Source organism: Coloeus monedula, assembly GCF_965178545.1.
Source record: "Coloeus monedula genome assembly, chromosome: 14".
Lineage (NCBI taxonomy): Eukaryota > Metazoa > Chordata > Aves > Passeriformes > Corvidae > Coloeus > Coloeus monedula.
Window position 1 is genome coordinate 6,219,577 of NC_138794.1, and position 25,332 is coordinate 6,244,908.

Genomic DNA, 25,332 nt, shown 5'->3' on the forward strand with positions numbered 1-25,332 from the left:
GAGCAGCACAAAACCTGAGGAAGATCAGAATAAGGCTGAGTGTGCCACAGGATGAAGGAACTGTCCTCAGGAAGCAACATGTAATTGTTTCCATTAGTCTAAAAGAAGAGACAGAGAAATAAGGAAAAAGGTTTATAAAGACAAAGCCTCAAACTAAAAAAAAAAAAAAAAAAAAAAAAAAAAAGGGAAAACAGAGAGAAAGAATAATTCATGAAACACACACTTATTTACATAAAATGAAGACAAATACTGGTATATTTAGTTGTAGTCAGAAGCTGAAATTTTCCATGGGTTTTTAAGGCAGTATCACGTACAGCCACGAGTAGCAGTAGCCTGTGATTCAGCGAAATTTCCATAACAGCATGAAAAAATGAAGGCCAGAAGGAGTCACACCTGGATTAAACTGCTCAACCTACCAGAGCCTGTGCCTAAGCAACAAGGAGACATCATATTTGGGTAGAAGAGCTGCAACTCAGAGAGAAAAAATAAACAACCCTTCCAAAAATGAGGTATATTCCAGCGGGTGGTAAGGTGCAGCAGACAATTTAAAACAGAAAAAAATCCAATTTTTAATACACATTAGAAATTGTTAGATTCTTTTACTTAGAAACAGCCAAGAAATTATGCTACTCAAAAAAACCCCCTCTGACGCTGAACAACAGAGGATATTTCACATGTGCTGTCTACACAGGTAGCTCAAAACTTTCAAAGGCATGTAGTGATTTTTGATAACACCTGCAGTGTTACTACACTCTGGGAACTTTCCATAAACAAAGCTCTTGGATTGTTGCAATTGCAAGCTGTTAGGAGAAGCCAGCTCCCTGCAAACATCCCGTCTCGGTCCAGAATTTTAGGGCTTGCTGAGAAGTCTAATACTGCACGAAGTCAGAGTAAAGTGAGCACTTTATTCTCCCCAGAATCATACTGCGGGAAGCAGAACTTCCAGCTTCAAACAGAATATTTCTTTGCACCCAAAATCCCATTTCTACTAAAGTCCCTAGGAGGTTTGCTAAGGATCTCTTGATCCTTGTGCCAGCATTAGGCCTGATAAACCAAACAGTGCTCTCTGTGTAGGTACAGAAAGGGAGGTGTGTCTGGAGCTGCAGCTGAAGGCAGCTCAGAGCTTGGCAGAGTGTGCTAACATACGAGCCACAGGGGATTTGCTTTGCAAGACCAATCTAGTTTCATGTAATTTATGATCCTTCAATAGTGACAAAACTTGATGAAGGAACACTGTGTCTGAAAACTCTGCTGTCCAATTTTAACAACCAGCCTCCTTGCAAATTTGGTTTCTCTGGCACCCTCAGACTCTCAGGGCTGCACCACCACTACCCCCTGACACTTGAGCAATGCTGCAAAGGACAATAGGCTTTTTTTTGTTCCCTGCAGGTGTTTAACCAAGCAGCAGTGCCTCTGAGCCATTTTAAGGTTTGCTCACAGCTAGCTAAACCAGGAACAATTCAGTGACCTTCAGGATGTTATTAGGTCCAAAGTCTCTTTGTGCATGGGGAGTGGGCAGGGGACACTTCACCATTTATGACCTGCAATTACTCTCCCACCCAACAGAACAGACTTTGTTGTCTGTCATCTACAACAATTACCAGGGTGTGAGTGCTGTTATTTCTAACAGGGCCAGACACAAACAAGCATCCTGGTGTGCCTCTGTCTCACTCTCCCTTGGTCTCTCTGCGATGCTCAGCCTGCAGAGCTCTTCCCATCAGTGGTGTGGAGTTGCCAAGCAACATTTGTCGTGTCCCTCCATGGGCCCCGCTCGTGGCTCTGTGGCAGCTCAGGCTTTGAAGAAAAGGGGTTGCTGTGCAGAGTGAAATAACTTTCCCTCTCTCTTCTATCTTCTCTCTTCCTACTTGATGAGGTGAAAAATGAATCATTCTGAATATGACAGATCAAATCCCTCATTCAGTTGCTCTGAGGTAAATCCCATTGGAAACTGTCTTTGGGGAATAAATTCAGTGCCAGATACCAAGGACCGGTGCATCATACCCAACACACACATCCAGGACACACCAAATTTTTTTTGCATCATAGACATTAGAAAAAGCAGCTAGAAGAAATCAAATCATTATTGGCAAATAATTTATTCAGCCATAGTCACGAAGGAATTAATCTTATCCATTATTCTCAAACATGACTCAACCAATTCCTGGAAATAACACAGCTAAAGCTTCTAGCTCTGAGCTGCAAACCCTAAGATTTAAATTCTTATTTAATTCCACAGCTCTTTCCCTCTTGTTATTATGTTCAACAGTGTGCTGCTGCTGTTCGTGTGCCAATGATACAAGGTTAGAAGGCTTAGACAGTTCAAAATGTTCTCTCCGCATCAGTAAAGCTAAAATGTACAAAGCAGCTCTTACAACTGAGAGCACTCAGGCCATCTGGCACAGTGGCTTCAGTGTGAGCTCCCTGCTCCAGGGCTCTTGGCATCTACCTGGACATCAGCCACCAGTGAGAGTGCCTGTGCTGATCCCAGTTCCCTCTGGGATGCAGCCCCCCAGATCACCAGTATTCCTTGTGTTCAGCTCTGGGGGACTGAGACTGCCAGAGCAAAGGATGGGGTTACAGAGCTGAGTGTGGGCAACTCTGAAGCAGAGCCCTGTGCTGGAGAGGCTGAAGGTGGGGTTGGCAGGTGTGACGACATAAATAGAGGTGTGTGAACATGGAGCTGAGCTTCAACAGAAATATATGGGATTTTCTGAAAAAGGCAAATGGATTTTCCATTGTATTTTCTCGGTTAAGTAAAATAATGCCCTGAAAGCATGACTGTGGGATTTCTTCTTGGGGTGGGTTTAAAGCTAGGAGTCCTCCCTGATCTGGTAGTTTAACTTCACTCAGAAGTTAACAAGACAAGGAAATATCTTAACAAATGATCCTTTCCCAATATCTTAGGATGTAGATCCTGTGGGGGTGCCTGTTTCTCTACATTTACCTTGTAGAGGATAATTTAGGCTAGATCACAGAATCACAGAATGGGTAAGGTTGGAAGGAACCACTGGAGGTCATCTGATCCAACCTCCCTGCTCAAGCAGGGTCCTCAAAAGAGCATCATTCAGCATTGTGTCCAGAGGGCTTTTGAATATCTCCAGGGAAGGAGACTTCACAACCTCTCTGTACAAACTGTTCCACTGCTCACTCACCCTCACAGGAAAGAAGTTCTTCCTCATGTCCAGATGGAACTTTGTGTGTCCTGGTTTCTGCCTCTCGTGCTATTTCTTGGCACCACGAAGAAGAGCCTGGCTCCATCTCCTTGACACCCTCCCTTCAGATATTGATAGACATCAACAAGGTCCCCTTTCAGTCATCTCTATTCCAGATGCCTAACTTCTAGGAAGCTAAAATTTGTGGAGATGAAACCTGTCTCTCATAAGTAATTCCTCAGCTAGTGTGCACCTTCCTTACAATTACTTCATATAAACCGTATTTTTTTCATTCTTTATGAAAAGAAAGTATTCAAAGCTTTTCTAAAGCAAAGACATATGTTATCCTCTAAGCCAATTAGTCAATAAAAGAAAGGAATTAGATCAGCTTGACAAATCCATGTTGATTCTCTTTTACCACCTTCTTATCCTATAGCAGCTAATGAATTGTTTGTTTCATAATTTGTTGAGGTTTTTCTGTAGCCACTCAGCTTAGCTGGCTGATTTAAATTTCCTGTCTCTTCTTTTTTATTTCTATCTACACAAACAAGTACCCTATTTGCCCTTTTCAACTCTAAAGAACCCTCTTGATACAGGAGAAGTTCTTGAAGTCCATTCCTAACTGTGCACAGACTGTTTTCCTTGGACAACCTGCAGGGGAATTCCTTCAGGTCAAGCAGTTTGAGTTCACTCACTCAGTGTAAGGGTTCCTCAATTTACACCCCTTTGCTCTGGCCCATTCCCATTCCCCAGTCAGTGAGACTTCTGCTGTATTTATCCAGCACCAACTGTTTTGGTGATAAGGGGAGTCAAAACGGCAGTGATGACTCCAACCCTCTGCACGTGCTCTCCTTCTCTGGTACACAGTGCACACTTTTATTCCTTTTAGTATTATTTATAGCATATTTACAGGATTTCTTTTTCTTCCCTTGTGTGTTTGTAGCCACCTCTAGTTCATTCTTTGCCAGGACCCTTCTGATTTCATCCACACATCCTTTGGTATCATTCTCTTCTCATTCCCACTCTGCTGCTGCTTGAACTTTTAAAATACAATTAATTTCTCATTTTAAGGTGCTAATGAGGTCCTCACACACTTTTAGTGTTTTCCTTTTGTTCTGTTCTTCTCCCTACCTTTGGAGATCTCGTCATTGCACCTCTGCTCTAATCTCTAAGTCAGTGCTTGCTGGCCTGTATTCCTTTTTCCTTGACTCAACCTACCAATTCCCTGATGTTTCACAGCCAATTAATCCTTCTTCTGCTGTTCCTACTTTCTCTTTTCCATGTGTCTGGGAAGCTGATTAACTCATAGCTTGGTATATGTACTAAGGCTTTATATTCTTCCTGTTTAGCCCTTACACTCCTAGCCCTTGGGCAGAGACATTTCAGATGTTTACCAGATTGCTCCATTCTTCTCCCAAGTGCCTCATTTTCACCTCTATTAAATTTCCCATTTTCCCAACTCACTAACCAGCATGCTGCCTGGTTCTTGGAAGACTGCTGTGCTGTAAAAAATCCAGTCTTTTTGTCAACACTGTCCGTTCTTTCACCTCAAGGATTTGTCTGCCCCACCTGTGCCACCTTCCACAGAGACCAAAGGAAACACAGCGGCCCCTGGAAAGGAGGTAGCAGTGATCCCAGTAATGGGCAGGATTTTTATTTCAGTGATGGCAGATATATGAAGGAAGCAGCAATTAATTCTTCCTGTTTGCCTTCTCTAAGGATATCAAATTGTGTTGTAAACACTGGAGATTTAAACCTCGCTGTGACCCCTTTCACTGAAAATAAATATTAATAACCCCACTTCACAGACTGGGAAACAAACACAGAAAAGCGAAATGACTTTTTATGGAAATGCCGAGGCAAAGGCAGGAGCTGCCAGAGCACACACTGGAAACCATTCAGGGAAAGCCGTCAGTCAGGCCTTGAGGAGCAAGGGGGCAAAAAACAGGGTTGTGATTGCAATTACATCAGCTGGTGAGGAGCCAGCCCCTCAGTGCCCAGAGCTCAGTTAGCCAAAGGCTATGGCAGTTTACTGACACGGGAGTTATTGCCAGAGCATCCAACTGACGACTGTTTCTAGTGGTAGATTTGTCTTCCCTCTCACTGGTCCATGCATGAGCTACAAGCAGCTTAATTAAAGGCTAAAAAAGCCCCTGATGCTAAAATAGCTGCCTTGCCATCTTTCTGGAGATCTTGCTAGACTGAGATCAGGGCACTTCCTTCTGCATTCTCCTTTCTCTCTCACTCCCTCCCATTCGATCACTTATTAAAAGTGAAATAAAAGAAACAGGAAAAAGAAAAGATGAAGAAAGTAGCCACAAACTGCTCCATCAACAATAATATGCCATGGATCTTCCAGGACCTGTCTGAGGATGTGAGTGCCTGGAGAGGAAGCCCAAGGCCAGGAATGATAGAGGCTCAACCGTCATGAAAAGCACTCACAGACCCCAGAGCCGAGCACACAATGCAGCGCTGAGGATACGGACTTGGCTGCCGTTTATGGAGTGGGGAATACAGTGGCAGATTTATTCTACAGTAAAGAGGGTTGTTTCTTGGTAGCACTAATACTGACACATTCTCTGGGGACGGAAGAGGATGCACAAATAGGAACAATTCTCCCATTTCTCTGCCTGTGTCTCCCCCAAATGCTCCCTACTCCAATTCCCTCCTGCTCTCTTCATTCCTCTGCCTGCGCTGAGTCCTCTCCTTCTTCTCTGATTTATATCTTGTTTCTTTAGCCTTGTCCTTCATCTTTTCCCAATGCAACTACAGGGGCAGGGTTTTTAGTTCTCCAAGATTTTGCATATTATCTCCAACTGGAGCCTTGTCTCCAGCCCTCTGCCTGGAAAACCATACAAGTGTTCTCAAACAGAGGGTCAAATCCCGCTCTCCCTAAAACAAGAGTGAAAATTTCCACACTGTAAGGACCAGGCCATGGGACGGGATAGGCTGATGACAACCTGCCAGGAGAGGCTTTTAATATTATCCAGCACAGCTTAAAGAGAAATGTCCTAACAAATCATCACTGCACATCATTGAAGTGGAAAGCAGTGATGGAAACTACCACCGCACTCCTGCACAGAGTAATTCCAGCTCCCCTCTCATCAGCTGAAATCAGTATAGAGCAAACACCTGGGCAGTTTACATCCCTATTTCCCCCCCTCCTTCTTCCAAAACCACACACCTTCACTACTGTATTTGCCATTTGTATCTCACAATGGAACAGAGACTGGGAGCACAAACAAATTGGTCAAGAGCACATAAGAGATCTGTGGCAAAGAAAGAAATGTAATATGAGTGTCGCAAATTGCTGCCAAACAGTCTCTGACTCGGGCTTTGCATCTCTAAGGGATGGATAGGGGCAGTGGATCTTGTCCAAGGACAGATAAGACAGGAGATAGCTCTGTCACCCACATCTCTGCTCTTTGGCAGCAGGAGAGAAGCAGTGGAGGAGCAGGGCTGTTGTCTTTCCCCCTCCTTAATCTGCTTCCTGCCTGCTTCAAAAACAACCCAGTGCACGGTTGTTTATTATTATTATTATCACTGTTATTTTCCAGAGTGCTGTAAAACTAGGGGATAGAGCATTCTGACAGCCTCATAACAAACAGCAGATAAAACTAATTAGATTTTGTTCTTCCTTCAGTTTGCTGACTTGATTCTTTTTCTTTTTATTGTTTAATTATTTATTTTCTTAGCCCAGAGGTTTACACTCACATGTATTTCACTAGACAGTGGCAAGGCATCCCTGGGATCATCTCTGGCAGGAAAGGGCTATTGTGGCCGGGAGACCCAAGAGTTGGTGAGGGGCTGAGACAGAGGGTGCAGTGTAGTGCAGGGCTCCTCACAGCATCTTCCACCCACGTCATGTAAACTGGTGAGGGGAGGAAGGAGAGCACAGCCTCTAAGAGAGTCAGTGAGACAAAAGGCATCAGTGAAAAAAGTTAAGGTGCCTGGCAGGAGCCCAAAACTGCTGCAGCAGTGGGAACCAGGCTAGTGCCTCTAAGACACCATCTCTTCTGGCCATTACAGGAATATTTGGCTTGAGTCTCAACCTGACAGCCTTGCTGACTCTTGAGGAACGACAAAACGGTGGGGAGCAGGGCGACTTGCCTCTCCTCCCTCCCGCCCTTTCTCCATCGGCAGCTTCCAAATTCTTTGGGATTAGCTAGCGACAGCAAGAAAAGGCGCTGCTCTCACTGCTCGGCACTTAGCAGGCTGAAGTGAGGTGACGGGCCCCGGCGCAGGGGACAACGGCTCCATTCACTGGGGGATACCAAACCAGAATTACAAGTGTGCAAGAATAAACAAGGCTGGAGTTAATCTAAAGTTGTTTTACACTCTGTTTTATTAAAGTCAATGCACTTCCGTTCCTCTGTGCAGCGCCTAGCTCTGCTTAATTACCATGACTCAGGGAGAATTTTAATAGTGTGGAGCGCGCAGTGCACATGGAGGCATTCTCCTGACCTCTAGAGGTCTGTCAAAAGAAGAGGAGCATCTGCTCCCTGTAGAAGTACCTGGGAAAAAAGGAGGCAGCCCACAAAACTGCTTCTCCTGAAGTTATCCAGGTGCCATCCCCAAGTGGTTGGTCACCCACTTGTCCCGCTGCACCTTCTCAGCAGCAGGCTGACCACCCTTGGGCTGGAGGGTTCTCCTGGCCACTGCCTTCTGCAGCACTCTTGCTACTTGCTGACAAGTTGTTTGGCACAGGCGTGGGATGTTGTGGGAGCAGAGATTGACCAGGTGTTTCATACCACACAGCAGCATTTATACAGGTGCGCTCAGTGTGCAGGGACATTTTGCTCCCAGCTTAGCTGCTGCATTTGGATCCCAGACACTGAAAACCCCCTAAGGGCCTTTGCCATCTCCCCACCTCCTGCAGCTCCTAGCACAGGGATCTCTGAAATGGTGGTGCTGCTCGTACACATTTGGCTCCAAACACACAGGGAAGATACACCTCTGCTTTTATTATATTATCACAACTCTCGCACAGTTTAGTCACCAGGGCAGAATTTTCCCACTGAACTGAATTCCCCCATCTTAAAAAATTCAGAATGAAGCAGCTAGAAAGCCAAATATTATGGCCAAAATATTGGTATGTCTTTAAGGAAAATGCTGATTTAAGATTTCTTTTTCTTTGCAATAGGGTTTACCACTGGCAAACCTTGGTAAGTGCCCTTCAGCTACTGTCGTGGCAGTGTTGGTACAGAAAGCAGAGTGGGTGCAAATATGCACATTCGCAGACACAGATATGTACAACAGTAGTTTTTACTCCGTGTTCTGGGGATGTGCTGAATGCTGAACATCCCACAGCATGGCTTTTGTATGCTTCAGTCAGGACCTATCACACTGTCAAGTTTTTGTCATGCCTACAAATGTTGGATTTTTAAGTTAATTATGCACATATATTGTTTCTTTATTAATAAGCTTTGAAGCAGTATTATACAAACTATTATAATGGGAACACCTGTTTCACCTCTTTTGTGTCCCTTCCTGTGAGCCACCCTTTTATTAAAATTCAGTATTGTGTGCAACAAGCTGCACGCTAAACCAAGCAGAAAAGGACATCTGTACAGAGGCGCACACCACGCCTAATGAATTAGTTTGGGCTAAGAAGCTCAGCTTCTAAGGACCCAAGCTGCCTGTCTTTTGAGCAGCATCATAGAGAGATAGAGACTCAGGGAACTCTTATGTGCTAGTGAAGACTTTAAAATACATGGGTACTGAAAGCCGAGCAGGACAGGAAGAAGATTTTTATCTAAAGAGCAACCTCCTGCTGGAAAATATTGTCTAGGTAGTCTGAGGAAAGGTGTTCAGAAACACATCAGAGTGTTTCTTGTTCTGCACTAGGAATTCTCTTCACAACCAGCATAAAACCAGGAAGATGACATGGTGCTTTTAACCAAGCATTAGTATTAATAATAATGGTCACTGGTAATCACTGGAGTCCTTGCAGGCTGTAATGCTACAACACGCTGTACATTCATCCTTGTCCTTGAGCCTCACAAAGCAGTGGCAGAGTTGGGAGCCTCTTGCATCACACAATTAGTTTCATTTGGATTCAGGGCAATTCCCCATTTGCAGCAGCAGAGTCTAAGACACATGGGAAGATCAGGCAACGTGAAGTGTGACATGAAGTGACTTCATGCTTTAGGGATATAGGGCACATGTGTGGATTCTCAGTCTGTGCTGGATTCTCAGGAACTGGGAGACAATTTTAGGAGAAATCTAATTTTTCTCCATTTGGGGATTAAAGGAAATGTTTTGACTGATGCTTGGGCTAAATTCACTCCTGGGTATTGCCACCATCACTAATCTATTGGTGAATTTAACTCAGGTTTCCAGAGGATCACTATGTATTGTCACTGCTGTTCTTAGTGTGGGACACTGGATTTCCCACACTGTTCTGGAGATACAACCAGCTCAGAAACATGCAAAGCCTGACCCAACCTGTTGAATGCACTGCAAAAAATTCTGATCAGACAGAAATCAGTGACATGCTCTACAGCTCAAGAGAAATGAAAGGCAACAGAGAGCTCTGGTGAAAGGCATCAATTACTGCCACTTCTCCAGGAAAAGGCTGCCTAAAGTTGGAAAAAGAGAAACATCTCTGATACCTTGGTCTCAAAATACTATTCCCTAAGTCAGTCTGTATGAAATCATGTACTAGAGGCAGCCATGAAACTGGGGATTATGTTCAGGAATGGATGATCTCACATAGTACCACCCGGGCCAGTGGCTTCTTGCTCTGCCTTGTGTACAAAGCGTAAGGAGTCACTGTCAGCAGATGTATGTATTCAAATTACACAAACATACAGTCATCTTTCCATTCAGAACCGGAGCAACACATCTGGGAAGGGTGCTGAAGCTGGCAAACAGGCAAACATGAGCAGTGACACATTCTCTTGCTGCTCTGCAAGTCACAGCCTGGTTCACACAGGACTGCCCTTGAACCCACTGTACAGCCCGAGTGCTGTTGAACCCAGAGGAAGAGCTGCACTGTTGGGTGCTGGCTGGCTGGAAATGTAGAGTCCCCTCAGAGCCCTGGAGCTGCATGTCTGTCCTGTGGTCGCTCCCTCATCTTCTGTCTCGCCTTCCACCCACGAGAGGCACTCCTGGATCTCTTGGTCTAGCTCCGAGAATTCCTCTTCTCCGTCAGAGCTACTGGCAGTGTCATAATCAATCTCTTCTGCACAAGGAGGTTCGTCATCAGACTCCAGGCTGCTGTTGCTGCACCTTCTGCAGAAAAACCACAAGAGAGACTGGTCGTCACCAAAGGAGGGGGTGTTCTCAGGGGAAGAGCAAGCAACAGGGAAATGCTTTTTCTGGGTTCAACCTTGGCTCTGTTAATAAGGGATGAGGTGGCACTCAGCAAGCTCAGGTGGGTCTCTGTGTCTGTCTCAACAATGAGAGTGCTAAAATGAAGAGTGATACTTACTGACCTCTCAGGAGTAAAGCATTATTATTCCCATTGCTATTACTGCTATTGCTTATACAGACATACAGACAACACCATTCTTGCCTTGAGGCACTTAGGAGGTTACAGAAGCTGAATTATAGCAGAGAAGAAGGTATTCAGTTTCCAGAAGGTTGCTAGTTTAATCATCATCTCTCTCACTGTAGTTCCACATTTAGTGTAAGACCTAATTAATCCAGGTGGTTGAAGTGCTTTGGCATCTTTTCCTCCTGTTCTGTGCAAGCTCAGAGCACTGCTAACAAAAGGCAGCACAAACAAAAAACTGAGCCTCTTGGATCTTCAAGCACGCTGGCTCAGGAGGGCAGAAGCACCAGGAGTGGCTGTATTTTGGGAAGAACATGGAAAGGCTTTGATAGCGTGAATTCCTGGGGAAGGGCCAAATTCAGAGTCAGGCCTGAATGGCCAAGGAAAGACTCTAAGTGGATGTCACAGCCATGTCATCTGGCTCTCAGAAAAGCAGGTCCCCACCTTGGCCTCCTTCACTTACTCAAAGGAATGGTCACAGGGGATTTCCTCACATGCCCACTTTCAATGCACACTGCATGAGGTTTGCCTGATGCAGTATTTATGGCAGAATAGTGACCACTAGACCATAGCTCCAGGAGTCCTTCTCCTCCCAAGCTGCCCACATCCCATCTGGCCTTCAGCCCACAAGGGCAACTGGATAATCTTTTGACACCAGAAAGATGCCTGTGATTTCAGTGCTGTCTGGGTCAGAGCCTGGATGAATCAGGGGAGCAGATACTGTGTTTTTCACCTCCAGGTCAATGTTTTCAATCAGACTCAGAGCAGGGGAATGTATTGCTTTGAGGGACTGGGAAAGGAATAATAATATTCCACCTCTGGGCCAGAGTTTCTAATTTGTCCTGAGCTGGGAAGAATGAATGGCTTGGCAGATGGAACATACACAGCTTTAATGTGGGGTCTGCTCACTTACATGTCAGTAACCAGAAGAATCTTCCAGCTTTCAGCTGTTCCACAGCAGTGCCAGCAAGTGAGGTTTCAGAACATACCAAAGGTGTAAAGTATTGCTTTTGGATATATTGATCCCTCCCCTCTTCTGCACTCCAAGAAAGGTGTAAGATTTTCCTGGGTCTGAAACTCCAGATCTTAACTGCATACAGACTGCTCTGCAGCAGAAACAAGCAGTGTCAACCCACATCTCCTTCTCAGGCTGATCTCTGGCTTAGTTTACTTCAAAGGCTGTGTATAAAGGATTTTCTGAAAGCTTAATAGAGCTGTGCAGCTTAAAAATAAATAAAAGAATAATTATGCACTTTTACAGTTTCTGGCTCTACTTCAGTCTGCTTAGAAAATCTGGGTCAGGAAGAACTCATACTGAAAATGAGGATGTGACATGAAACAAAACAAACAAACCAGGACAGTCCTCCCAGCACAAATAGCAACAGCAGTGGTCCCAGCTGAGTCTGACCAGTGGGTTTGATTTCTTCTTTTATTTTTCATATGCAGGCATGGCATGAATTACCATGATACTGAGTACCTATGATAATGTTCAAAGCTGACTAAACCCAGGGGAACCGGAATTTTCATTTATAAGCCTTGCTTTTGCAGATTTGCAATCAAAAAGAACCAAAGCATACCTACTTTCAATATTGTACTTGTGCATTTTGAAGGAGCTGCTAATGCCATTGGGAGAGAACAGAGTTGTCTCCCAGCTCACTGATATTTTACAGATGGAACAGTTTGCAGCCTAGGAACCAAAGGTCAAACATTTGCGTTAACAGGATAATTGGGGGAAAAAGGGTCCCTATTATTGCTTAAATCTGGGAAGCCAAATAACAGGGTCTTCTGAGTTTTTCAATAATTTAAGTGATTTCAAGACTGCCTTTCTGACAAAAAGGGGAAAATGCCTCCTACTGCAAAACCAGTTTGCTAATGAAGGGAAATCTGGAAGACAACAGAGAATGAAAGACAAGAAATGTACAAAACTGCCATTTCTTTACAATGAAGACTGCAGGGATATTCTTTAGGAAGCAAGCATATATTCATAAAACCTGTGTAATGGACTTCCAAAGCTCTCCCTTGTTGTCTGCCTGCACAGCACACAGAACACCAAGACCATGATAGCTCAATACTGGGGCAGGTGTGCCGCAGGAAGAGGTTCCCCACAAGTGAGGATGGGCTTAGACCCTGCTTGGAGGTCAGGAAAGACTTTCTTCCTTATTAGTTTTGCCCTTTGGTCCTTTGCTATGGCAGGGATCAGCACTGATCAGCAGTTAGCACTGATCTTAGTAAGGGCTTCTCCAGCCTGGACTGACACCCACTGGACCAGAGCCACCACCACAAGTCTCACAGTGAGCTACCAAACAGCAAATAGATGGTACCAACCTCCCCCTGCTGCCAACACAGGCTGCAGTCACACTGCTGACTTAAAAGTTGAGAAGCTCTTTATCACACTAACAAACTCTACAAACCAGATTCACCTCTGCACTATATGGAATTTTACATCCCAATAATTCACTTTCTGCTGCAGGAAGATTTAAAACACATTACAAAGCAACACAACAGGGCTGGTTCCAAGCAGCAGGTTCTTCTGAAAGGGGAGAGGTGGCAGCATGTGGCACATAGAGGAGCCAGCCAGTGCCACCAACCAAGTGCCAGTCCTTGCATGTGGTTCTCCACAGCACAGAGACCAGCTCCTTCCATGCAAATGGTGAAACATGGTAAGGAACAGGAATGCTAACATGTAAACTATTGTTTTCTAGCCATAGCCAAAAAAAAAACCCAACACGTACCCAGGAGACATGAAACATTTATCAAAGAATAATGATGTTGTCTTACAGAAGGTAAACAAAGAGGAAAACCAATGACACTACATTATAGAACTCCAAGACAAATATAGGCTGTGAATACCACTGAACATGAGCACAGTGCAGAAGAGAGGGTGGAAGGTTGGTAATATATTCTACAGCCAACAGTCCCCCAGCTATCACAATAAAACGTGCACATTTGGTTGATCTTCAAAACCTATGACCTTGTAGCCCCCATCTATTCCAGCTGATGGGAGCCACAGCAGCAATTTGCAACTTCATGATGTGATAAATAGAATTTCTTTGTTTTGATTTTTAATTTGCATATTTACTCAGATATGACAATCTTAATTAGTTCTCCTTTTCTATGTGTGTACATTTTTTTGTTTGCTCACTTTTGGAAAGCAAGCAAGATTTAGTGCCCTGTAAAATAATTGTGGGGTTTTTGCTGACTTAATGTGAGGAGAAGGAGAAGGAGAAGGAGAAGGAGAAGGAGAAAGAAGGAGAAGGAGAAGGAGAAGGAGAAGGAGAAGGAGAAGGAGAAGGAGAAGGAGAAGGAGAAGGAGAAGGAGAAGGAGAAGGAGAAGGAGAAGGAGAAGGAGAAGGAGAAGGGAGCCCAGTGCCTCCTTACATGTCAGCATAACTGGAACTTTGTGTCATGGCTGGAAAACACTTCTTTCAGGTGCCTACTGTCAACACCTCATTCTGAGTCAGCCTACTAGATCATAGCTGGACAGAAACCTCTCAAGTCAGCTGTCCTGCTGAGCTACACTTCAGAACACACACTCTGTAGCTGTGGTGATAAACTATAGCTACACACTACCTGGGGATGAGTGGCGATCTCTCTTCCATACATAATTCTCATCCACTTGTACATGCACTTCCAGGGAATGGAGAGAAGTACAGAATCCCTAAGTAATTTCTAGAGATGTTTCACTCACATTTTGCTTGCATGGCAGGTCACTCACTCTCTGTGTATTCTGCTGGCTGGCTCAAAGTAGAACGTTTCATTTTTTCTGCTGGAAAGAACGGGCACTGACAACTGTCCCTCTTAGGGAATCTGTGACTACAGCTCAGGGTTTCTGCTTGACCTTCACTTGACAGGCCTCACAGTTGCAATGCAGTACAGAAGAAAGTGGAGCACTTACTTTTTTTTCATATTACTCCTCTCACTCTTGAAATTTGTTGCAGCCTTGCCAGGGGGAAACTGGAAGTGGGGGGGAGAGGGTTAGATGCATCACAGGAAAAGGAGGAAAAAGCTGAGGCTGGAGACCACTGCTGGTCATGGACATACCAATGATTCTCTCTGAAGGATGTATCAACAAACAAGCAAACATGTCCTCAGCATCTCTCTGCAGTGAAAAATAACCTCCCAGCATATTCACCCTGTCTGTAACCCTATTTTCTCTTTCTGTTAAACCTTCTCTCCATCATGGTGTGTCCCAATCCTTTGGAAGCTTCCCAAAGCAGGAATGTGGCCGTGTATAATGAGCCAAGCACATCTCTGATATAGTTCATAGACTAAATAAGGCTGGAAATAGCTTTATTGAATTTTTTCAAGAGATGAGACATTCTTGTGTGTGAAGAGAAAACAGGAAAAATATTTTTGTCTGATTAAACAAGCCAAGTTCTCCGCAGTTGCAGCATTCACCTGAAAGAAGGGTGTGGTTTTTCCCCACTCAAGCAGGGACTGGAGACCCCAGAAAACTCCCTGACCACAATTATCACATGTGCAGAAGGGGAATCACCCATTCTTTTCCAAAGAAGTTTTACCTATTGTATGAACACTTACCAATCCTGGTAAAAAACTGTCCTGCAGCTTTTAAAGATATGCTGCCTTCTTCATAGTGAATTGGAATTGTCTTGCCCTTCTGGCTTTTTAGCGTTAAAATTCCACCTACATCACCAAATCTGAATGGGGTGTGTGGTCTTGCACAGTTCTGCTTTTGAGGAAACCATATGTTTTATTAAAAGCAGGAACACTGCTTCTAAAGGCTTGTAATGAATCTAAAACGAACCTTAAGCAGACACATTTGCATTAATCCCAGAATACAATTCTGCCTTTAATTGCTTCATAAAGTAGTATTTTAGGACATAAATGAAACAACTATGATGCTTGCAGGTAATTACACCTGTAAGAAATACACTGCAGCAACAACATGCCAGCAAAGAAGGGCTTTAATCTGCCCTTTGTGTCTGGATTCAGTTGCTACAAGGTGCCTTGCACACCTTGTAATAACTTTCTAATTTCTTCTCTGCCATTCAGCAGCTCCCCAGACAGCAGCCTGGCACCCTCCAGCCTGAGGAGTGCCAGACAAGGATCTATTTAGTCCCTGACCTCACCAAGGGAGGGGATCAGCTCTGTTCTGACGACTCCAGCTTTAGGAGCTATTGCTTTCCCCTCCATTGTTGCCACACAGCAAACACTAATGATGTAAACTTTGTAGACTCCCAAGAGACTTCCCTTGCCGAAGACTCTTTGACAAGGACTTTTGCATCACAGCATCTCCTGAGAAAATGTGTGCTCAGCCCAAGGCAGTGCCAGGTGCCCTGGCTTTCAGCCCACCACAGCCCATCCTTTCACCAGCAATAAGAACATAATTAAACATGGCCTTGAATGCTGTTTGCTGTGGCTGAGAGATGTTTGGTCTTGTTTTGAGTGTAAGTTGGAGGGTTTTTTTTTTTCCTTTTTTTCTTCCTGCTGCAAATAGCCAAGAGAAAGGTGTAATTCAACGCTAAGGCTCGAAGTAATTAGTTTTTCCAGAAGTTCCCAGGCTAATTGTAGACTGCAATATTTATAATTGATTTGACCAGATTAGAAATGGGTGACTGGTGCACCAGTTAGATAAGCAAAGGGCAAATGGGTTTTAGTTGGAAGAGAAGACAGCTTGTAAATAAAAGGAGAGCATAAAGAGGAAGAAACAGGCCGACTCCTGGCCAATACTGTCCCCTAATGTTCATTCAGGCTTGCAACAATTTAGCCCTGGGTCAGCATTTTACTTACATCTACCATAAACTCTTATTGTCCCCAGGAATGGCTGCCTCCAATAGTGGTGAGAAGGTGGCTGATGCTGCTGGAGGAGCAGGGGAGGTGTTGGGTACACACCTCTCATCACACGTGGTTCGGAAATGGCAAAGCCTTGTACGAACATGGAGAACTGTATTTAATTGAATTACACCATGCCATTGGGACAGCTTTGATCTTTCTGTGAAAGCTGAGTTTGCAGAGAGGACAAGAAGGCATTTTTGTCCCATTTGCAGGGTACCTGACAGTACATGACATTCCTGGATTCCAGGTACCTCAGTTCAGGTCCAGGTGTGCCTCTAATGTTAACAAATAAAATTCACACAAGCTGGTCTTCAGACTTGCAGGATGGAAAAGCTGTTGAGAAGCCAGAGGCTGTGGATTCAGTCTTATGAACAATCATTAATTTCCTGCTAATGGAGGACCAATCTATATATCAGAGCAGGGCAAACACTGCATCTTTAGCATTCTTATAGCTGTAGGCTTGTAAGCATTAATAAAACCCACTGACTTGAACAGATAGAAGTCAGCCACAAAATGAAGCTCTGGCAGTTGCTGCAGACCCCAAACATAATGAGTTTTTCTTCTCTCACCCTTAGACTGTTCTTAGGTTTTGCCCCTTTTTTTCTTTAAACACCTTCACATTTCAGCAAAGGAAAGCACCATCCTGTGGGTGCTTTATGAAAGATTTGTGAACTGGCATATTCATTTTGGTTTGTGATGATGTTTTCTCTCACATAGTACAATACCTGGCTTGGACAAAACATTAATAATTCTGTTAATCTGCTTCTTGCAAGGGTAGATGTGAACAGAGCAGCTGCATCCCCATCACCACTGACAAGTTAAACCAAGGTACTGAGTAAAATTTCCACTTATGGTGTGAAGTTATATTATACATGAATATAAGCATGGAAACTCTGGCTTTACCTCCACAGTCATACCAGGCAACCTGTCAAATTTCAGTCACACCAAACAAGTTCAGCCACTCCACCCAAGCTCATTCACCCAAACCTGGCATCCAACACCATCTTCTGTGTTAATTCCATGGCAATATGAGATACACCTGAGGAAATCTTGAGACCTGACTGCCCATATCTGTACAGCATTGTGTTCTTGAGATTTGGGCCAAAATGCCCAGAGCTCAAGCCCTGGGACACAAATTTTAAGCAAATTGAAGACCTTTATGAGAAGCATATGTGATATATTTATGTGATATATTTTTGTGATATATTCAGGCACTGTTGGGAAACTAAGGTTTAGGATGTCTTGGGAAAGCATAGGCTACATCTTGCATTTTAGATCCACATTACACTACAACTTGGTGTTTATTTAAGGAATGGTTTAATATCAGGTCCACTGTGATCTTGTTATATTCATTAAAAATGAGATGTACCCACAGGAAATAGAAGTCTGATGATGCAAAATAGATGGAATAATATCCATCCACCAGCAGCAAAATCAGTGGCTTGGATTTAGAGTTTAAGGATCAGAGGAAATGCTTCCAAAACAGGTAAATTTTGGCTTTCTACAGCTTAAGCTTCCTATGGAAATATGAGCAGCCAAGTCCCCTTGTATGGGAAGATATTTACTGAGACTACCAGAACTCATTGGGATACTAAATAATGAAAGAGTTGCTGAAAATATGATTTTGAAAGTGTTTGCGAGCTTTTCTCACAGTGTCTCTATCTCAAGCAATTTCTTCTCAAAAAGATAATCATGTTATTGATGATACTTAGCTGTCCAGCCAAAGTAATACAAGAAGATTATTGGAATCCTTGTAATTGCTTTTAGATGCTTCCAGTAGTTGAGATATTGGCACTGAATGGGGGAAAGAAACGTGGAAAGATTTTGGCTTAGATGCTAAAAAATTGTACTGCTGAGGATAAAGAATGCAAAGGCAGGCAGGTTCCCCTGAGTTCTTGTTTCCCTTGGTGCTCTTTCACATAATTCCACTGACTCTATCCAAGTTTTATAATTGGTTCTATATATTTAATTTCAAAAGTCCAAGTTTCATATGTATATATCCCTTAGTTCTCTCTGAGCGACTTAAAGGATTTGGGATTTTGAAAGCAAAATGTTTTAAGATGGCCAATACATGTCTAGACTGTGCCTTAGTTACATATCTGTCCTATGTACAAGGTATTTTTTGGGTCAGATAACTACACATGCAAATATTTGTTGGCACAGCAGACAACAGATAGATATCTAATTATTTGACTTAATTAATTGCTGTAAATTATTAAATTCCAACCACTATAGCCCGTGAAGGAGAAAGAAACCTCTTGGTTGGTAGTTTTTCCTCACGAAAATATATTTTTAGCTGATACCCACTCTGATGTTTCAGAGAATCTATGACAGGGGTGTATATATGTGTCTGTGTATGTAAATAAGTTTAAACAAGTGCATAAATACATCACCATCCCTTATACACCTTTCCTTAGAGACAGATAAATAATAGGTATATGTATATCTATATGTTATAAACACACACCCACACAGGCAGGCAGTTGTCTGGTTTGCTCTGTACTCAGAGCACAGTTTCCATTACAAGACATGGGAGGTCTCAGGAGATGCTCCCACAGCTCCCTGAGAAATAACAACGGGTGATCACTGAACCTTGATGCATTCAAGTGGAAGCAACCTGAGGGAAAGAGCTGCTGGTGACCAGAGCAAAGCAATTCTTTGACTCCAGTCCTCAGGTGAGTGTTGACAAAGCAGGAGCTCACCCGAAAGGGAAATTAGACCCTCTGGGTAGGACATGAGATATATTAGGATGGTCAAGAGGCAGGCAGGAATGGTTGTCTAAAACATCCAGTGTTGTCATCAGCTATTTGAGAGCTTAAAGGAAAACTGTGGCTCAAGTTAAGATCTTGGATTCTCAGTAAGGAAATCAGGACATTTTCCTATTCCATGTGGACTTGGCTCATTCTTGTACCTCTTAAAGTAAGGAATACCTATTTTAGAAACCCCTCTGCACAGATTTTTTCTTTCAAAATCTTGTGTTTCAAATGGATGAAGAACAGGTGGGACTAAAAATACCCTGGTAAAGAGAATGCTTCTTGTTCTGAAGCACCCAGAGAGAGGACAGGGTATGGCACCACATGGAGGTTCAACAGCTGTTTTTCCACTGAATTCTGCTTTTAAGGAAACGCTTCAGGCAATTCTCAGTTTAAGGGCCACAGAAAATAATTATTGGAGTACACTGGAGGCAGTTAAAGCCAACAAAATGGCAAAGGCTGGAAGTCTAAGAGGTTCCAGGTGATGAATATCAGTCATCATGTCTACCTCTCAAAGTAGTTTTACCTCTGCAAAGTCCTATGTTATCACAGATTTCTTGGAATGGATCCAGCACAAATCTGCAAGGTAATAATCCCCATTGAAGTTATGCACCTCATTCAGGGCTACTTATCATAACTGATCTGAGAAACCTCCTGTACTGCAAAAAGTTCTGAGACTAATATGAAGCTTTTGTTCTCTCATCTTTTCCTGAGGAGAACAAATATATTTAATCAATATTATAGTTAGGGGGGGAGAGAAGGAGACTCTGTGTGTACCCATAAGAATGAAAGACAACAAGGGCAAGGTCAAAGAAATCTATTGTGCCTTTAAAGGAGATTGAAGTGGGGTTTATAGCAGAAACATCTGATGAAGTATGTGTGATCATAAACAATCAATAATGGATCCAGCTTAAAACTTCAGCCTCTGCCCTCACCCTAAATCTCTTCTCAGACATAATAAGATTCAGATAAAACAAATCTGAACACTCATGCTCAATATATTTCAAAACATTCTGATCAATTCTGTTTTTAACACCATATGGAACCAAATCCTAAACCTTGCTTAACCTCGCTCATTACACAGCTGATTTGCATATGCTTTGGACTCCATTAAGGACAACAAAAAATGTCATCTACTGCATATAAAAGTGGCAACTCTTGCTAATTCCCTGATCTTGCCAAAGCCCTGCCAGATGTTTCATGAAGAATAGCAAATATTTCATTATGTTCTCCCTGCTTCCTAAAATTTGTCTGTCAGGAACTGCAAGGATGAACAAGAAAAACAGCAGGCATGGAGAGCTGACAAAAACATGAAGCATCAGTTTCAACCTATTTCAGAGCTCAAACTGGGTTTTAAAGGGATTCTTCATGCCAGAAGGACCTTCCAGCCAGGAACATATGACTCCCAATAAACAGAGGAAAGAGGGAAAACAAGGACCATTTGCTCTGATCTAAGGAGACAGCATTGCCTTGCAAAAAGAACAGAGTAAAGCATGTATAAAAGTTGCCATTGCTGTTTGTTGTACAGTAGATCTCCAAATTCTTGTCTGTGTTCCTGTTGTAGATATTTAATAATGCTTCACCTGTATAAGAGGGAGATGCAGTTTTCAAATGAATCCATTTGTAGCTTGTAGCATCTATCAACTCCCAGCAGGGAACAATTTTTAAAATTGCTGTTAACATGAGTATTTTCTGAATATTTTATAAAAATCAATTTTCAAATGTCTGCCAAAATATTCTATGTGTTTTACCTGAAAGTTGCAATTACATTTTCTTTCTTTTATCTCTCTGTGAATATGTGTGTCTATATTTATATATGCTTACATAAATTCTTAAAAGAATACTAGCACACCATGGAAGCAAGCATATTCTGAGTGAAAGCTGAAGCAATATAAACTGACAAAAGTATTCATTTAATTATGGTAAGACATGTATTTGGATGGATGGGGCAAATTATAGCACAGCTTGCTGAGCAGGGAAACAATCACTTTCTAGAGAACCACCCTGAGCATTTAACATCACTCTCTGATTTACAAGTAAAAATGATAAAAGGTCAGTTCTTGTGTGCAGAGTAAGTGACTGAAAAAATATGTCAGGCTGTACATCAAAGGAAAATTAAATCATGGGTTAAAACACTTGGTTTTCAATTATACAGGTTCTGTACTTGGAGGGCTCACAGTCACTGTGAGCAAACTGCTTTTCTCTCTTTGCCCCAGTTCCCCAGTAACATGGACACAGAAGGCTCCATCCCTCCACCTGTCTGTGTGGCAGAGCCAAGGTGTGTCTGAAGCACTCCATCACCTGCCTAGTCTAAATGAGGGTTCGGAGCTCTTTAATTGCCTCTTCTATGTATGTGCCTTTCTCTCCTCTGAAAGCAGTGACAAAAAGGGTGCTTAACCTTGCTGAGCAAGGTCCAAAAAGGTGCTAAAACCTTGCTGGGTTTGGTCCAAACACTCCTCTCCACAAACCAAGACTTCAGTAAGGTAGCAAGTTTCCAGATCCATTAGGGACAGAAGTCAGTGTTCGTGATTCTGCCAGACAGGAAAAAAGAGTTTAGCTGGAGGAATGATCAGGATGTAGGACCCCTGCTGACATCAGGAGAGAGGTGCTCAGTGACACCGAGGATCAGCTGCCAGATCATCTTTCGAAAGCGAAACGGTGTAATTCTTGCAGTACTGAAAACCAGTAATGTCATAAAGGTGAAGGGGAGATTATTTAGATGGCAAAGACACAACTGAAAGCTGCCAGATTTTCTGTACTCAGTGTGGCCTCTGAATTTAAACTGCCCAGCAATTCTGGCTACCAGATCCAGCTCAAGAAAACAAAGGCTGAGGACTTGTGCCTGCTGGTTCAACTGGACCTGAAAACCTCATTAGTCATGAAATCTTGTATTTCCTGGCATTTGCCTTTGCAGTTATCTTTTCCTAGCTCCTCATTTTGTCTCTGCATCAGGAAGCTGATTATTGCACCAAAATTAAGGGACATCTGCTCTTCTCATGGATTCTGTCTTCTAGAAAGTGAAACACCAGGAAAAGACCAGGTTGTGAGTTGTTCTGGCTCATGAATTGTCCCCAAGGCATGGAAAGAGCCCACAAAAATTATACTTGCCAGTGCAAACATCACAAGTCCAAGTGCTAGAATACACAAACACACTTCACAGAGGGCATGCATTTGGGAAGATTATATCCATGGATACATACAGGATTCTTGATTGATGTGTACTGTGATGGAATGTCTTGGTCCTTCTCCACCAAATCATGGTGGCCTCATTTTCTCCACAGCCCCTTCTGCTGTCCCCACAGTACCCCCACAATAATACTGCAAGTGCCAGTAACACACAACCCCTTAAAAACCCGTGTATGCTGCTGAGGGAATGAGGCTCTTGGAATGATGGGTATAATAGAATGGTGGAGTAGCTGCAGCCAAGTTAGGCTGCTGCTGACTTTACCCTGAGTTTCCCAGGCTTGTGCTGGACTTTCTCCTTTTCTGCACAGCCAACTGGCAGATAAACTGCGTCAGATTTAATGGTGCATGATACAGGCAATTCAGTATCAAGGAGAGGCAGAAATAAAAAGCATTTCTGAGGCAAGATGGGTTATCAGCTCAGCTCGAAAAGCAACCTATCAAGAAACACTGCCAAGGCGACTTCAGAAATTTATAATTTAGGTGTTACCTTAAGCCTGAAACTTTGTTTGAAAACTTCATACTTCTCACAACAGACTGGCAAAGCCCAGGAGGATCAGACCAGCTATCAGTCCAGATGACAAAGTAATACACTTAGTGTATATCAAGTGCTGTGCACATGAAAGGTACAGGAAAGATGGCAACATTATACAGTTTTATCCTGCCAGGAATCAAAGCTGTTATTCCACAGCAGTAATGGCTATTACACCCCATTGCTTACCCACCAATCAGCTCACCTTACTGGGCTTCCCAAGGACATGAATCACTTTTAAATAACAATGCATTTACTTTACATACAAGCTTTGCAGCCTGAAACACCCCACACTGCCTTCTAAAAAGGGAAGCAGCCTGAAGATTTATCAGGAACAGGGCTGCTGATGTACAGGAAGCTGCACCAACATGCCCCAGCTGAGCAGCTGAACCCCTGAAGAGCATCATTCACCACTAATTTTGCAGCCATTTCTGAGGCAGGGAATGACACTTTACTTTAAATCTTGTCATTTTTAGAACAGAAGATAAAGAATTCTAGAGTCAGTCAACAACTGGTGCAAAAATTTTAAGGAATGAAAGATAAGCACAGTATGCCCTGTGTCAAAACTTGGCAAAGGTGCAAGCCCTAAATCCCTAATTCTTAACACTCAGTATTTCTTGGTTTTCTATTGAATAAGGATTGCAGTGCAAGCACAGCCATTTCATGGAATCACATAATGACTTGGGTTGGAAAGGACCTTAAAGATAATCTTGTTCCAACACTCCTTTCATGGCCAGGAACATGTTCCACTAGATCAGGTTGCTCAAAGCCTCATCCAACCTGACCTTGAACACTTCCAGGGATGGGGATCATAATTTGATCATGATTATGACAGCAGCGAGGGCCTGTGGAACTTTTCATGCCAGCATCACACAGCTGACAGCACAGACAGGCACCGTGGCAAGGCATGGTGCAAACTGCAGGCACTCCTGGGAGGGCTGTGCCTGCTTGTGTAGCCCTGGGAAAGCTTGGGGCTTGGGAAGTGGCAGAGCCAGGTCAGGGAACCTGTGGACACTGATCCAGGGCACCATTTTTTCAGCCGTGCTCCCAGGTCTCAGTGGAAGACAGCACAAATCCTGCCAGCTGCCTTTCTCTGACACACATGTATTTGCTGCAACTGTCTCCTGAGGGTTTAGGAGGAAAAAGCTCCGAATTAAATCCACTTACACAATTAGGGTTGTATTAACCTAAGCTGCTAAGGGTGAATTCAGTAAGCAATATGTGTAAATTATGTGTCCAAAGATCTGTGACTATGGAAGAGCCCAGCCAAGCACCCCAAACCAACAGCTTTAGCTTCAGAGAGATGCTTCCTTCCATTCCGTGCTGTTCTAGACATACCCAGTGCAAGAGAGGTCCATGAGGAGACAATCATGAAAAAATAACATTTCTTGAGCTGCTTACTTCCTTGCTGCTTCAAAGGTCTCCCCCTCCCTCAGAAGTCTGGCATATCCTTCTCCCACACTATTCCCTATAGCCAGGAAATGCCTAATATTTCTCTTCTTACAGAGGGTCTCCTTTAAGATGGATTAACCTGGCACTCCTTAAACTCAGACCTCTCAATTTCCTCTGTTGGAGACTTTGGATTTAGATATCTTTGCTCTACTGGAAAATATCTACTGATAACATGCAATTATTGTTATGAGATACATCCTTATAGATAGAAACTAGCTGCTAGGAAAGACTGAAGTGAAGGGAAGAGGAGAAAACCAAAAGTACTATTCCCACTTACCCTGACAGGGATTTAATCACCTTTCCAGCATGTCATACCTCAGAGCCCATGGACAACTTCCTGAACAAGACTCAATTGACACGGATCATGTCAAGCACTTGATTTTCTCATGATAACATTAAGCATCATTACCAGAAATGGATGATACAGTTCAAAACTAATTTCAAATTTAATTTGAAACCATTAAATATATATGTAATTGCCTCTTCCCACAAACCAGCATTTGGGCCCTGAAGGGAGCATGCATAGTAAGCTAAAAGAGAGTATGTGGGGTTCTTTCTGTGAGAATTTACAAGTGGGCATGAGATTAAATGATTTATAAAACACATATATAATGCCTCTAATAGCAAGAATTGAAATCAAGCAGTTTGTGATTAGGGCTGTTTTAAAGCAATCGCTGTAGAGGGGAGAAGGTGCTGTAGGAGAGGAGCAGAGGGTTAATGTGCTCACCTTGCCAATGCTGTGGACCTGAATGTTCAAGTCATGGAGGCAATAACTGAGCAAAGCAACTGTGGCATATTCCAGAAAGGACTTTGGGGTGCATCATGAATCATTAGGGGGTTTAGAGCACAGGCATACTGTGACAAGCAGCAGTGGCCTGGAGGATGCCTGCTACCCCTGAGAATGAACTTCTCAGCTTCAAGGGCAGTGCTTAGTAAAGACTGGCAGCCTCAAAATGAGCATCCCTG

At 43.2% G+C, this 25,332-nt stretch overlaps 1 protein-coding gene across 2 annotated transcripts in view; it reads right to left on the reverse strand.

Annotated features, from left to right (window-relative positions):
- Positions 1 to 6,350: 6,350 nt before the first annotated feature.
- Positions 6,351 to 25,332, reverse strand: part of AGBL1 (AGBL carboxypeptidase 1) — a 269,074-nt gene continuing 250,092 nt past the window's right edge. For both annotated transcript variants that reach the window (XM_082290356.1, XM_082290355.1), the window contains exon 23: positions 6,351 to 10,388. In XM_082290356.1, the coding sequence (XP_082146482.1) occupies positions 10,082 to 10,388 (307 nt within the window). In that variant the 3' untranslated portion in view covers positions 6,351 to 10,081. The remainder of the gene's footprint in view (positions 10,389 to 25,332) is intronic.